The sequence below is a fragment of the Lates calcarifer genome, unplaced genomic scaffold, assembly GCF_001640805.2.
Source record: "Lates calcarifer isolate ASB-BC8 unplaced genomic scaffold, TLL_Latcal_v3 _unitig_314_quiver_1363, whole genome shotgun sequence".
Classification (NCBI taxonomy): Eukaryota; Metazoa; Chordata; class Actinopteri; family Centropomidae; genus Lates; species Lates calcarifer.
In genome coordinates this window covers 19274-32343 of record NW_026116456.1, presented here as the reverse complement: position 1 = coordinate 32343, position 13070 = coordinate 19274, and the positions used below count along the sequence as shown (strand labels likewise).

At 38.7% G+C, this 13070-nt stretch overlaps 1 protein-coding gene and 1 non-coding gene across 2 annotated transcripts; both read right to left on the bottom strand.

The window, feature by feature from the left end:
- Positions 1-41: 41 nt before the first annotated feature.
- On the bottom strand, positions 42-1705 carry LOC108894360 (uncharacterized). The gene is made up of 3 exons (XR_007810689.1): positions 1580-1705; positions 514-603; positions 42-114 (listed from the first exon to the last, which is right to left on the bottom strand). It is a non-coding gene; the product is annotated as an uncharacterized LOC108894360 (transcript).
- Positions 1706-3502: 1797 nt separating this feature from the next.
- On the bottom strand, positions 3503-12630 carry LOC108894361 (pyroglutamyl-peptidase 1). Its single transcript, XM_018692995.2, has 5 exons — positions 12451-12630; positions 10563-10615; positions 8582-8698; positions 7894-8126; positions 3503-6527 (listed from the first exon to the last, which is right to left on the bottom strand). The coding sequence occupies exons 1-5, from the start codon at positions 12482-12484 to the stop codon at positions 6332-6334; spliced, it is 633 nt and encodes a 210-aa protein (XP_018548511.1). The 5' UTR covers positions 12485-12630; the 3' UTR covers positions 3503-6331.
- Positions 12631-13070: the final 440 nt, after the last annotated feature.

Genomic DNA, 13070 nt, shown 5'->3' with positions numbered 1-13070 from the left:
GAAGACATTGCGACAGCCACAGTTGTAACACTCCAGCACCGTCTCGCGAGCGGCCCATCTTTATGCAGCGTCACCTCCTTGCATTTGGCTCTCACCAAGTGGTTCACAATGTGGCTGGAGGTTAGAGAATGAGAGATGATTATAAAAAATAAATCAGACACACTTCAGACTCTGTGACACTTTTTGTGGTGGCAATGCTTTTGTAGACCATTTCACTGTCTTAAATAAACACTGTACATGGGTTAGAGTTCTGCAAATGGTAACAGCTGACAGGAAATTAAACACGGTTTTCAATGCAAATAGAACGAAAGGGCTTTTTTCACACCTAATCATGAGATTCAACATCATCTGCATGTCCAAAGCAAAAATGTATGACAATCACACTAAAAAACCCACAACTGTTGCAATGTTTGTTATTCAGATTTTTAAAATTCAATTTCTGAATAAATTACACAGTGTTATGTTCTGACTCTTATGTGTGATGTTTAATATGAAGAGGATTTCATTACACACCTGCCAGATGTGTTGCCACGCCCATTACAGAACCACTTCTTGCTGGTGTTGCAGTACACCACACACGCTGGATCGTGGATACCACAGTAGCTGAAAAACAAATCCATGCATTGAATGTTTTTTAAAAAACAGTAAACATGACATTTAATCTGGTCATCCACTCTCACAACAGGCTGCAGGGTTGTTATGCAGCCCTGGTTTAATTTCCAAAGTTAAATTATCTGTTGAAAACCTATTATTTATGTAACAGAATTACAAGTTGTTGATGTTCAGTGACTTACAGTTATAAGGACTATGTGTTATCTTCAAAACAGTAACTATCCAAAGGCTGGGATACAATCAAATTTTAAATGCAGGAATATATTTAACCCTCCTTTTCTGAAGATAAAACTCTTACATTGCAAAGGCAAGAAACATGAACTATTTTCCACATGTGCACATTACTGTATATGTAGAAAAGGTGCAATGAATGATCAATTATTCAAACATTTTAGATGCCTCTTTGGGTCATGTAATGTAAATGATTGCGTTGGCAGCCATGACATCTAGAAAGTTTGTGATAAAAGAAAATAAAATAGTGAGGAAAGAAAAGCTTGTGAACACTGAATAGGTTTGTGGTGGTAACATCAAGTACAGAGAAAATATATACTGGTAAAACAGTATTGTGTAATCGTCTAAAGTACCACAAATGCGGTGCAACTATTTCCTCAGTGATCTACACTCAGGTGTAGATGTTTATTAGGTACACCTAGCTAAAACTAATGGAGTGAAATACAACATTCCTGCAAATAAATCCTCCGTCGCGAGTGTTGCAATGTTCCAGTTAGGGCCGACACTGTTTTACAGGTGTTAACTCAACTTTATGGTCATTTTGGAGGAAGTAGATGATGGTGCTGTTGAATAGTGTGGCGTTGTAAAGCAGCGCAAACTACCTCCTTTCAAATGATCACAACAACACAAACTCAACATTATAACGTTCATGAATGCAAGATTTATAGCAGTACTGTTGCACTACTAGTGTACAGTACACGGACATCCTGGCATGGTGCGGCTCCTGTCAGTGTACCTGCATGCGTGCACAGGCAGGTCTTTGGTGTAGTACGTGTCTTCTTCATCCTCCTCAAAGTTAAGCTCCGCCAACAGCTGGCTGGCTTTGGCCACGGAGTCATCCACTCCACCGTTGTGAAGACCCCTCATCAGGACCATTTACCTGCGGCACAACACAAGCTTTACCAAACAAACTGAATGCTAACGATTAGCAGCTAGCGGCTAGGGCGCGGAAATGCCAGAGAGTTAACTATAAGTCGACAGGTTGTCAGTGCTCTTGGGGTTTAAGTTTGGTCACTGGAGCTGGCTTTGTGTCTCTGGCTGGTTAAAAACAAACGCTCGAGGACAACTAACATTACTTTGGGAGTTTAGTTAACGTGCTTTCTAGCTAGCAACGGGCTAACGGTAACAGCTAGCTAACGTAAAGCTAGGCAACGCCATAGCCAATAATAGCGGGCTAGCAGGTTAGCTAACTGCCGCTAGCGTCAGTAAACCGCGCTTTATCGTGGTCTCTTGTGGTATTAAAAGCCACAGACCTGGCTGTCCAGTTGGCTCTGGGTCTGGCCTTGAGTTTGCGTCTGGCTGGGTAAGGTGAAATCGGTGAAATCATACTCGGAGCCCTGGGTATCCGCTCCGAGCAACTCCGCTTCCTCGGTGTCCAAGAAGGTGAGGGTCTGGGAGCTCGGCCCGTACGCCTCCACACTCATCTCGACTCTCAACTTTCGCTTTGCTGAACGATTTCCGGTGTTCTCCCGTAGATGAACTAAATCCTCACGGTGTTTGTTTATCGATAACTGGTTTGGAGGCCGACGCTAAGAGTCTGGATTTGAACCCAAACAAAAAATAGAACAGATCAGAACCTCGAAACCTCCGGCAGGTCCAACAGAGACGGCGACGGATCCCTGCGCCGCTCAATGTGTGACGTTTACACTGTAGGCTGTAAATCAGAGACAGGTCATCAAAGAAGGAGCTCTCACTCTGATGTTTTTTTCGGAATCAAAACAGAATAATCAGGAAATAACACAATTCAAACAGACAAGTAAAAATCAGAAAAATACAACAACAGTAATAATAATAATAATAATAATAATAATAATACAGTGATCCAGATGTGCAGACAGACTCTATTTAGTAATGTGATTATGTGCAATTTGTTAAAGTATTAACTAAGCCCTGCATTATAACTTAATTGAGGTTTTAGAGTTTCCCATCTAATTTAAAGACCTCTGTAAATACAAGACACACAGTGTTCAAGAAAATCTTCTTAATCAAATTACCACATTGCCCCTGGGTAGCTGGGAAAATAATATAGCAGACACATGAAGGAGTAGATGTACTTGTTCTGCAGTAAATAATAAAGTTGTGGGTTGATCCAGGCATGATATATCACTGAACATCTGACAATAAAAATGTAGACTTAACCTAAAATTGTAATTCACAGCCTACTAAAATCTCTGACCAATCTACTGACTACATTACAGCATTTGGTAGAATTGGAAAAAAGACTGTAAAGAAGCTATTATTATACACTAGTGATGTAAAACTATTGAAAATGTTGCTGTTGCTCCAAAGGGATATGTTCATATGATGCCTGTTAGGGCATATTTTGTATAATTTCCCTTACTTCCAAATAGTAAGGTAATATTATGTTACTTTTTGTACACTAGATACTAAAACAGCATTCTATTAACACATAGGCAAGACCCTATCTTCAAAGTATGAAGTTGTAACCACATGTAAGACCACGTGTGAAGAATTTAGGCCAATTATTTTTTGACAGAGTGGTACATCATTGAAACATGTATGATCTTTGCTTGAGGCCTTTTGTGCCCACTGTACCAACGGTGTATTTGCCCAGTTGACAAATCAATTACAGCTTTAAACAGACATAACTAGTGAGTTGAGGAAAAAATACAAAGTTGAAATAACAGACAGAAAGACATTAGTTGTAATCCTTTAATTCTCTTTACTTCAAAGCCTTTCCTTTTACAAAGCCAAGATTACTTATTGTAACAGTGCTTTGTTAATGTCAGAAGCAGAAGGAGACACCTTTTCAGAGGATACTCCCTAAAAAGAGGAACTCACAAAAAATCAGAGAGCCATGATGTTATTGTACAACAGAGCACACACAGAGATAAAAAAGTATTTTTGAGGTAGCCACACATCTGACTGGACAGCATCAGTAATATATCTTTGAACTGACCCGCTGCACATTTTTAAGGCCTTTTTATAACACACATAAACAACAGCAAGGCACAGGAGAGAGTCAGGGTCAGAGGTCACCTCATATGTAAACTTGAGGTTTTCACATTTGTGAGCAGACATTTTAGGGGCAGCTCCTCCACAACTCTTTCACTTCTCAGCTCTCACAAAGCCAAACAGTAAAATATCAGCACCTGCAAAACTCAGATCTAAAACCTGCCCATTGTTTCAATAATTCCATAAGAGAGATTTAAAACCACATAGCCAAGATGCATGTTAAATGTCAAAGGCTAAGATGAAACTTAGGTCTGAGAGGAAGTTCGGTTCTGTTCAGTTCATTGTTCCAGGTTGTTAGTTTGTGGTAAAAACCATTATAATGAATAGCAATTAATGATACACACACTGCTAATTTACTTAAACTCACTGGCACAAACTTGCTTAACTCAGGCAGGAAAAAAAGCACTTTAACTAAAAACACAAGGAAAGACCACTACTGCTGCAACGCCAAGCACGGTTAATTTCCCTAAAACTATCTATGACAGTTTAAAACTATATCCTCGTTTCCCACAGGCAGGTAGTTTTGTTGGGGGATACACAGAGTGAAGCTGACACAATACGTAGACCATTCAATGTTTAAATTCCTACTGATAGGTAAGCTGTGCTAGGTGGTCTGGGCTGACTTGACAACTCAGAGTCAGGGAAACGTTGACCTACACAATGAAACACACAAACCTATTTAAAAAAAAGCTATTAAACAGAACATTTACACCTTGGAGTGGCACCATCACAGACACACTGAAGGAATGTGCTGCAGTCTGTTAAACAGGTAAGAACAAACCAAAGCTCAGAAAGATAAAGCATAAATCACCTATAAAGCATAGCTCACATGCATAATGATAATTAATAGGGGGAAGCGGGTTAAAAAAATGATGTGTGTATGTCTGGAAAGCTACATATTTCAAGTTAAAGTGACTGAAAAAAAAAAACAAAATGCAAGCATTCACATTGCTCGGAAAATGCTGTCCATATTCCAGATTAAGTAAAAATGAAAAAAAAAAGGAAAGTGCTACAGAAAATAAAAGTCCAGGCCCAACTCTGACTGAACTGAGAGTCCAACTTCATCAAATCAAATCCTCAGGTAAAATAAGCAGCTACATCTGATTCAATGAAGGGAGCAACAGAAAGCTTTGACTGAGTAATACCAATTAGGGCTGCACAATTACAGAAAAAAAATAAGGTTTTCTGCACGGTTAAAGACAAAAATAAGTTCCATTAAAGAGTCAGTCAATGCTCCAAACATCTTCACACACCAATGCCCCAATTCAGTGGAAATGATTTCACTACACAGAAATCGAGTGCAGTAATTTCACTTTCTTGTAACTCATTGGTTCAGTTATTTAAAAACAATATTACTATTTAGACTGTATAGAATATTTTCTTTAGTACAGCATCTGAAACACAGCTCACTCTGAGGAACTATTGTGTTTAATGAAATTTGAAGTCATAACTGTAATGTTCAATATTTTCTCAGATAATTGTGCAGCCATAATAGAATTTTGACAAACTCGCAACATGAACTTCCCAAATCGACAAACTTGAGATCTGTGAAATAACATTGCACAGCCTGGGCCAGATCTCAGTGAGGTGAAAATGGGTTTTTTTCTGTCAGAATTGGGCCAACAAACTGGGGGGAAAATGAGCTGGAACCAACCCGTTCCCTGATTTAAATAACCTTTGTAAAAGAAGGCAAATTTACAACTTCTTATAAAGAAAAAGGACTCAAGAAACAATTCAACATCAAATGTGAAACGGTACAGTTAGGGCTGTAGAGTAGCTGGAAGAAAATATCTGAAGGAAACTGAAATTAGCAAACACAGTTTACTGCTAAACATTTCTACTTAAACCATAATGTAATGTGTACATTAACCATTTATAGACATTCAGGTGTGAACACCTGTTGAATGAAACATATCGTGACAGAGTGAAACTCAAAATTTGAGGTTGAACCAAGTCAAGAGTACATTTAACAGTTTCCCCAAATGTGACTCCTATAACCATTTCAATAACCCTAACCCTATAAGGTGCAATAATAGGAGTCACGTTTGGGTTTCTAGGTCGTAATATCTGCCACATTACCGACCTTTCTGGACCTCTTTTGTAACTGCATATAAACAAATATAAGCAGCATTTTGCTGCTGTGTTTTTTTTTTTGTGAACCTACAGTAATTCCCATATTTTAATCTCCAAAGTCAGAGGGGTTCATTTTCCTTGGAAGTGGGAGAAAAGCTACATATGTTACAATGTGACCAAGGGTTGTCTTCAGACTCCCATTTTATCTTCACACCATCGGGAGACATTAAAACATAACTGAATCAGGCTTAGCAAAACAAAAAGCAAAAACCTAAGACAAAGAGAAGCAAAAGCTGAAAATGTCCTGTATGCTAGAGTTTTCATTTTGTCCGAGTAAAGACAACAATAAAAAAAAAAAAGAAATTTGGCTACTTGTGGTTAAGTGCAATTTCTCTTGTGTGGTGAAGGCTGAAGAGGTTGGTTGGCATCTGGAGGTCACTTAGTGGAAGTGCTGCTGGCAGTGTATCTTCTCCTCGGCCTGGTCCAGAAGCTCCAGCATCTCCTGGACGATGGCCTTCAGCGCACGACCCAGGTCTTCCCCACTGTAAGGCTTTCCGAGAGGAGGCACGTGGATGAAGGCAGAGCGACCGTGGCTCAGGTACAGAGACGTGTAGTAGGTGAAATCACAGAGATATCTGTCAGAGAGGAGAGCAGAGCATTGATTGAGTGAAGGGCCTGTCTCTAAAAACTGGAAGATCAGACTGCTCACATACTGGAAGTGCTTTTTACTCATGCATTTATTAATGCATGTGGAAGGATTCATCAATACATCAACTGTGTTTTTCTCCACTTTGTCCATTGTGCTTGTTCATTTATTTATAAGGTTCAACTTTTCTGCCAGACATACGAGTATTGCGCTGACAAACATACTGTATAAAATCACTCTAACTATATAATCACTATTTATGGCATCAGTGTAAGAGACTGCAAGTCTCTGCACACCTACACCATAGATGAGCTGCAGACAGGAAACCCTCAACAACCAGACCATGCTTCATGATCTCATTTTTACTAAGAACAGATCAGACAAACCTACCACTGCTCATATTACCACTAAAATACATTTCTGTATAGATATGCCAAAGATACACCCAGTTGCCAGTTTATTAGGTATATCCAGCTACAACTAATACAGCCTTGCAATACATCCTCCCTTTGTGAAGACTATAATAATCTGTTTTTGTTGAAACTCTTTCAGAGAGGTGTTTATTCGATTTTATGATCCATTTGGAGGTTGTAGTTTGTGGTGCTGTTGCACGGTATTGCATTATATTAATGTAATACAATGCAATGCAGTGAATTTTACACATCTATGTGATGCAAAACAGTTGAACAACTACAACTGAACTACAAAATACAGCCTCTGTAACACTGAATCAACCCCTCTCTGCATAAGGTGGCAGCTGAGAGTATGTTTGAGAAAGAGTGGAGAAAGAGTGGCCCGTCGATGGACTGGCGATCCGTATAGGGTGTACCCTGCCTCTCGAACCAATGACAGCTGGGATAGGCTCCAGCCCCCCCGCAGCCCTTAACGGATAAGCAGCATAGATAACAGACGGATGGATGGATGGAGAAAGTGTTGCCATTACAACAGAGTCCACCAGAGGGCACTGATTATTGTTTTAACTGTCCCACTCACAATTCTATATTAAAGGGGTTCATGTTAAGTGTTTATTTATTATTTGGTAAAATAATATATGATGTTATAATATTATGTGTGGATTTCTATATCTTTTTAATGGCAATTTCCTGCTTTGACTCACACAGACTAAATAATTTTGAATTCTTTTTCAGCATGAGTATATCCTATTTTTACCCCAGACTGACAAACTAAATACACCTCACAATGCAGACAGTAAATACTGTGTATGTCTAATTCACAGGTTTAACAGAGTGATGTTAAACACATGAATCAGCCTCTATCCTTTAATAGATGAAGCGTGTGGTCCAGAGGTGAGAGGAAAAACAAGAGGCTGATTCTAATTGGAAAAATAACATTACCTTCCAGCATCTTTGGAGACAGACACAGCTACCCCCAGCCCCGAGGCAGTCACTCTCTTGCAGACTGATTCCATGTCAATAACTGAGTCGATGCAGTCTGGGCCTCCCACAATGCAACACTGCGAATCAGGACAGAAACTGCTGTTGTCCAGACCCTTGTAGCCGTGATTTCTGCCACACTTCTCCAGCGTGACAGTGGTGGCCATACCTGAGACTCCGACATGAACAACCAACTGGCAAACAAAGGAAACAATAAAAAGTCAGAAGTCTGAGTAAATAAAATCAGAATAAATAAAATATTACTGTCCCATTGCACAAATGAATCATACCATATCTGTGGCTGCTTTTTTTCACCTGAGATGTTAATGGGTCCAAAAAAAGAGTCTATGGCTATTTTAACTGAACCAGAAATGATTCAGTTTATTAGAAACAAGGTGAAACCCAATAATGATAACTGATAATTGTATGTAATTCAATTCAATGCAGCATGTGTCCCTTGTATTTCTTATTATCAGATTGTTCTCAGGGCCTGTCAGATCCAATTATAACTTACATTTGTGTTTACACAGACCTGAGCTGTGGCAGTAAAATCTGACCTACTGGGTCACTGAGGTAGACACAAGCTGCTGCATTTTACCCTTTAAAAGTAAAAAAATGTGAAGACTGTTACACCATGTTCTCCTCTTACCAGTGGATGATACTGCTTCCATAGAGAAGGAACCAAACTCTGCACTGTCTGGTACTCAACAGGAACCTCGTACACGTGCAAGTCCACTTCACTGCCCAGTCCGAGTTTCTTCAGTTCCTGACAGGATGAGGACAAGCATAAAAGCTAAAACTCTCTACACAATTTAAGGCAACATTTGTTCTTTCTTGGACTTTCTTGGACAAAATTTCAAATTTCAAATTTATTTATTGTCTCTGAAGCTTTCAAACACATCTCATGGCCTTTTCAGCTGTCACTGGAGAGTGGAGGTCTTCAAGACATGAAAAACTTCTTGCTATGAGGTGTGGTTGAAAGGTTCAGAAATGACAAATAAGTTGGACGCTGCGTTGAAACATTTTTTGCCAAACTACTGTTTCTAAGGACAAAGATAAACCTTCAAGTTCAACATTTCTTAGATTTTTTTATGCGAAGAGTTAAACAGTGAAAAAAGCAAAGACGTGTTCCTAATGGAAACTAAATTCTATGTTAGCTTTATGCTTCATCCACTGGTACACTACTCTGTTTTCCAGTTTATATAAACTTAAAAATAAGGAAGCTATTTTTAGAGTAAGAATTTGTCACAGAATAATATTTATTAACATGAATGAAGGCTGATTAGAGATAATACATGCAGTGCAAATAGTGAGGTGGCTTGTCTTCATCCCAAAATATTTTCATAACAACAAGGACAGAGGTGGTACAATGACAGCAGCACTGTACTCAAAAGCAAGTTAGCTGTTAACAAGACAGACCTACAAATGAGCTGATAACACTCAAGCATCTAAATTCATTTTCTGGTATGTGTGACAAAATAATCTCAACTCAAAAGTCTATTTGCTTGCTTTTTTGAGCTTTAAACAGCGTCTTTTAGACTTCATCAACATCACTGACCATGAGAAAAGCTAGTAGGGCCTTTAAGTTTTGATAATACTTATTATGGAGTTGTAGTAAAAAATCTATACAAAGAAAGATTTTGTAGATTAGCAGATAGCTGCCTTTCTCATTGTCAGTTCTATCATACTTACTGCCCACTGACAGCAATTTTTACACAAAAAAATTATTATAAATTGAAAACAATGTTTTTGAATCCAACATAACATTGACAAAAAACTACTATTTATAACTGATGATGATGATCAATCACAAATGTTTCTCTGAAATGTTATTAAACTGAAATATGATGTGATGTGTGAAAATCGTGTCAGTAATTTGCTTTTTCTTAGAGGATAGATGTCTCAGTTGCCTTGCTGTTTCCAAGCAACCTTATTTTAGCATTTTAAATTGATTTTTTTTTTTTTATGAAAAACCCCAAAAACATAACTGTCATACTTAACCATCCTCATAAATAAAACCAGTATGAGAAAAGCAAGAAATAAAAGATGCAATCACACATATTATAAGTAAGACAAATCTGTGTCAGCTTCACAGCCAGACCGACACCTCCCCCAATCTCCCTGCAGGACAAATAGCCCTGGACACTGACCCCCACTTGTATTGAAAAGAGGCTTGTTTGACCACGTCTGTGACCCCGCCACAAAGCGGCCTTTTGTTTGCCTTTAATATCCTTATCAAGTCCGTCTAGACACCCTGACAACCACCATCATCCCCCACATGCAGGACACAGGGAGCCTCTGAGGCACACCGCTGCACGGTGTGAAGCCGGCTGGCGGCCATCAGAGCATCACATAGCCATCACACAAACAGGTTCCATCCTGCTAACAAAATGACAGGCAAGATTTTTTTTTATTTTCAGACTGGATATATAACATTTTAGGGAGGATTAGAGAACTTTGTTTGCCTTAGTATAATAAATAATGTGAATTTCAAGTCCTCTGTATATTCATAAATCTCAGTGTTTTTATCTGAAGCCTCACTCATTTTGTTTAGGTCCAGGGGACACTTAATTCAATAGAAAAAAACCCTTTAAGTGTTATTCATGAAAAAGTGCATATGTGAAACATACCTGTACTGCTACCCAGCTGGCATTGACCGTGTGCTCTCCAAAAGGCCCAAAACCTACAAAATATGTCATGTGTTATGTCATTTGCTGTACTAATATTATACTGTGCTGATTATGTTACTGATAATGACGCTATGGAAACAGTTTAGTTTTTACAAGACAGATAAAACATACTAGAGTGACCAGTGATTGAAGGGAGACAGAAATAAAATACAGTTGTGAAATCTGATGCAAGCATTAATGTTAAGTATTATCTATTAGTAAAAAATTGTGCAAATGAAAATACATTAATTCTGGAGAAGGATATGGTGAATGCACTATGCCTTCCAAAAGACCATGGGCCTTGCTTGACTTCAAGATATAAGATTTGTATAAAAACTGTATATCTTATAACTTTAACTGTGTAACAGTTTGCTTTTCAACATTTTAGGTTTTTCACCAAACATCTTTTATATTAAAAAAAACAAGATGCTGCCATTTGAGTGTATAAATTCTGCAGTGCTCAAGCATGTCGCTCTCCTTGAATTAACAATGTAAAATCAATCACTATCACTAAAAATCCCTCCCTGCACCACTCCATATGACCTACATAAAAAAATGCCGCAGCAGCAGCCAATAGATATTCACTCAGGCTTGTTTATATAGGAATCTATAACTGACCCCCCCTCCACCACACTTCCTAGGGTCAGTGGGGTCCCTGGGGGTTGGGTGGAGGGGGGATCAGTCTGTCTGACAGGCTGCTGAAAAGAAGCAGAGAGAGGGGCCAGCAGCTGCCAGCCGGCCAGCTATTGTGGAGGTGCTGTTCCCAGGCAATCTACACATATTCGATCAGCTGGGACTGCAAGCTTCTGCACCCCTTTGTGTCTGAAAACACCAAGGCACTGTCTCTGTTACCTCTGCTCAGATTAAATGCTGAAGACTGTAGTTTGTGCACTTTGGAAGCAGAGTTGCACTGATTCTTGTTTTTGGAAAAACTACCCTGAGTAAAATGTTTATATTAACTGATACATTAATATCACTGTAATTATTACTTTATACTTTATTATAAATATTTTCTTGTTTAATAAATAGTCATACAAATTGTGTTTTCTACAATCCAACTTGCAAAACAGCTTCTAAATACAGACTAGTAGGACACAGCTAAAATAACAATTGTGGGTCCAGATTTGCATATGTTACAGTACAAACTTAAGTGATTTAATATGAAATAAATGGATAAGCCTCCATACAGAAAACATTACAATAAGGTATCAATAATAAAACACAGTCAGTGGCTGGTTATTGGTAATTGCGTTATTTACTTTTAACCACTTTGTCCAGCTCTGTAATAACGCCATGTCTGAAAAGAGGCCTGTTGTTGACAACCAGTAAAACTGTCGGAGAGTGGATCAAACTCACAATACAAAGCAATGAAGAAGAAAAACTCAGACATTTTTCCCTTGTGAGAAAAGTTATTAAATGTCTCAGACATCAGCCATTGTCAGCTTTTCAGATGAAGAGCACATTACCCTTTCTTCTTTCTTTATTGTCTTCTATAGACACTATTTCGGATCTAATAAACAGTTATTAATAGTAGTTTTGCTATTGATAAGTTAAAGTGTGAGATAACATCGTGTTATTTATGAAAGTGGGCTACATTTTCTAGATTAAATTTTGCACAAATGTGGATCTCTGACACATGGCCTTTAAAAAAAAGACAACAAACGAAAGACGCGGTATTATGGTTAAACCTGTAACGTTTCCTCCAACTGTTCACAAACTGCAGCGGGGTGAAGCAGTAACAGCCTGACGCCATTAACGTTACACCAACTGTCATCTCCACAACTTTTCCTCCACTTCGACCGCTAACACCGGCAGACGACAACAATAGCAGCTGAAAAAGCAGACAAACCTGTAACGACCACTGTCCGTTTACTGTTATCCATCTCCCGTACTGTTGCAGAGGATCCGTTGTTAGTTTTTGCCCCCCTTCGGTCTTTAATTTGAACCACGACCGTAAAGAGACTCTACACCTTCCACAACTGACGGCTCCTTCTGCTACAAGGCAAACCGCCGGTCCTTCTTGCTGCGGTCTACGTGAGACGTGACGTGATTACGTCACAAGGACACACTTTTACGTCCTCTACCTCATATAGATAGATAGATAGATGGATAGATTGATAGTAAATACATAGACTAGATATAAAATAAGTATTTATTTTTAACCTAGACACTACAGAATATGTCCTGAATATGTCCTGACTAACATACTATACTACACTGTACATTACAAAGCTCTACAGTGATGAGCAGATTGCCCATGGATGGCAAAATAAATTAAATATAAATTGTATTTCTTTATGATTGATATATGGTAAAGGTATATGGTAATCTCACATCTTCTTCACCAGTCCTTCTTCACCAGTCCTACAAACTACTAAAAACACATCAGTGAGCCACACTGTTAGACTGTCTGACATGTTTCTGGATTACACTGAATGTGGGCACTGTATTTGATTCAATCCCACATAC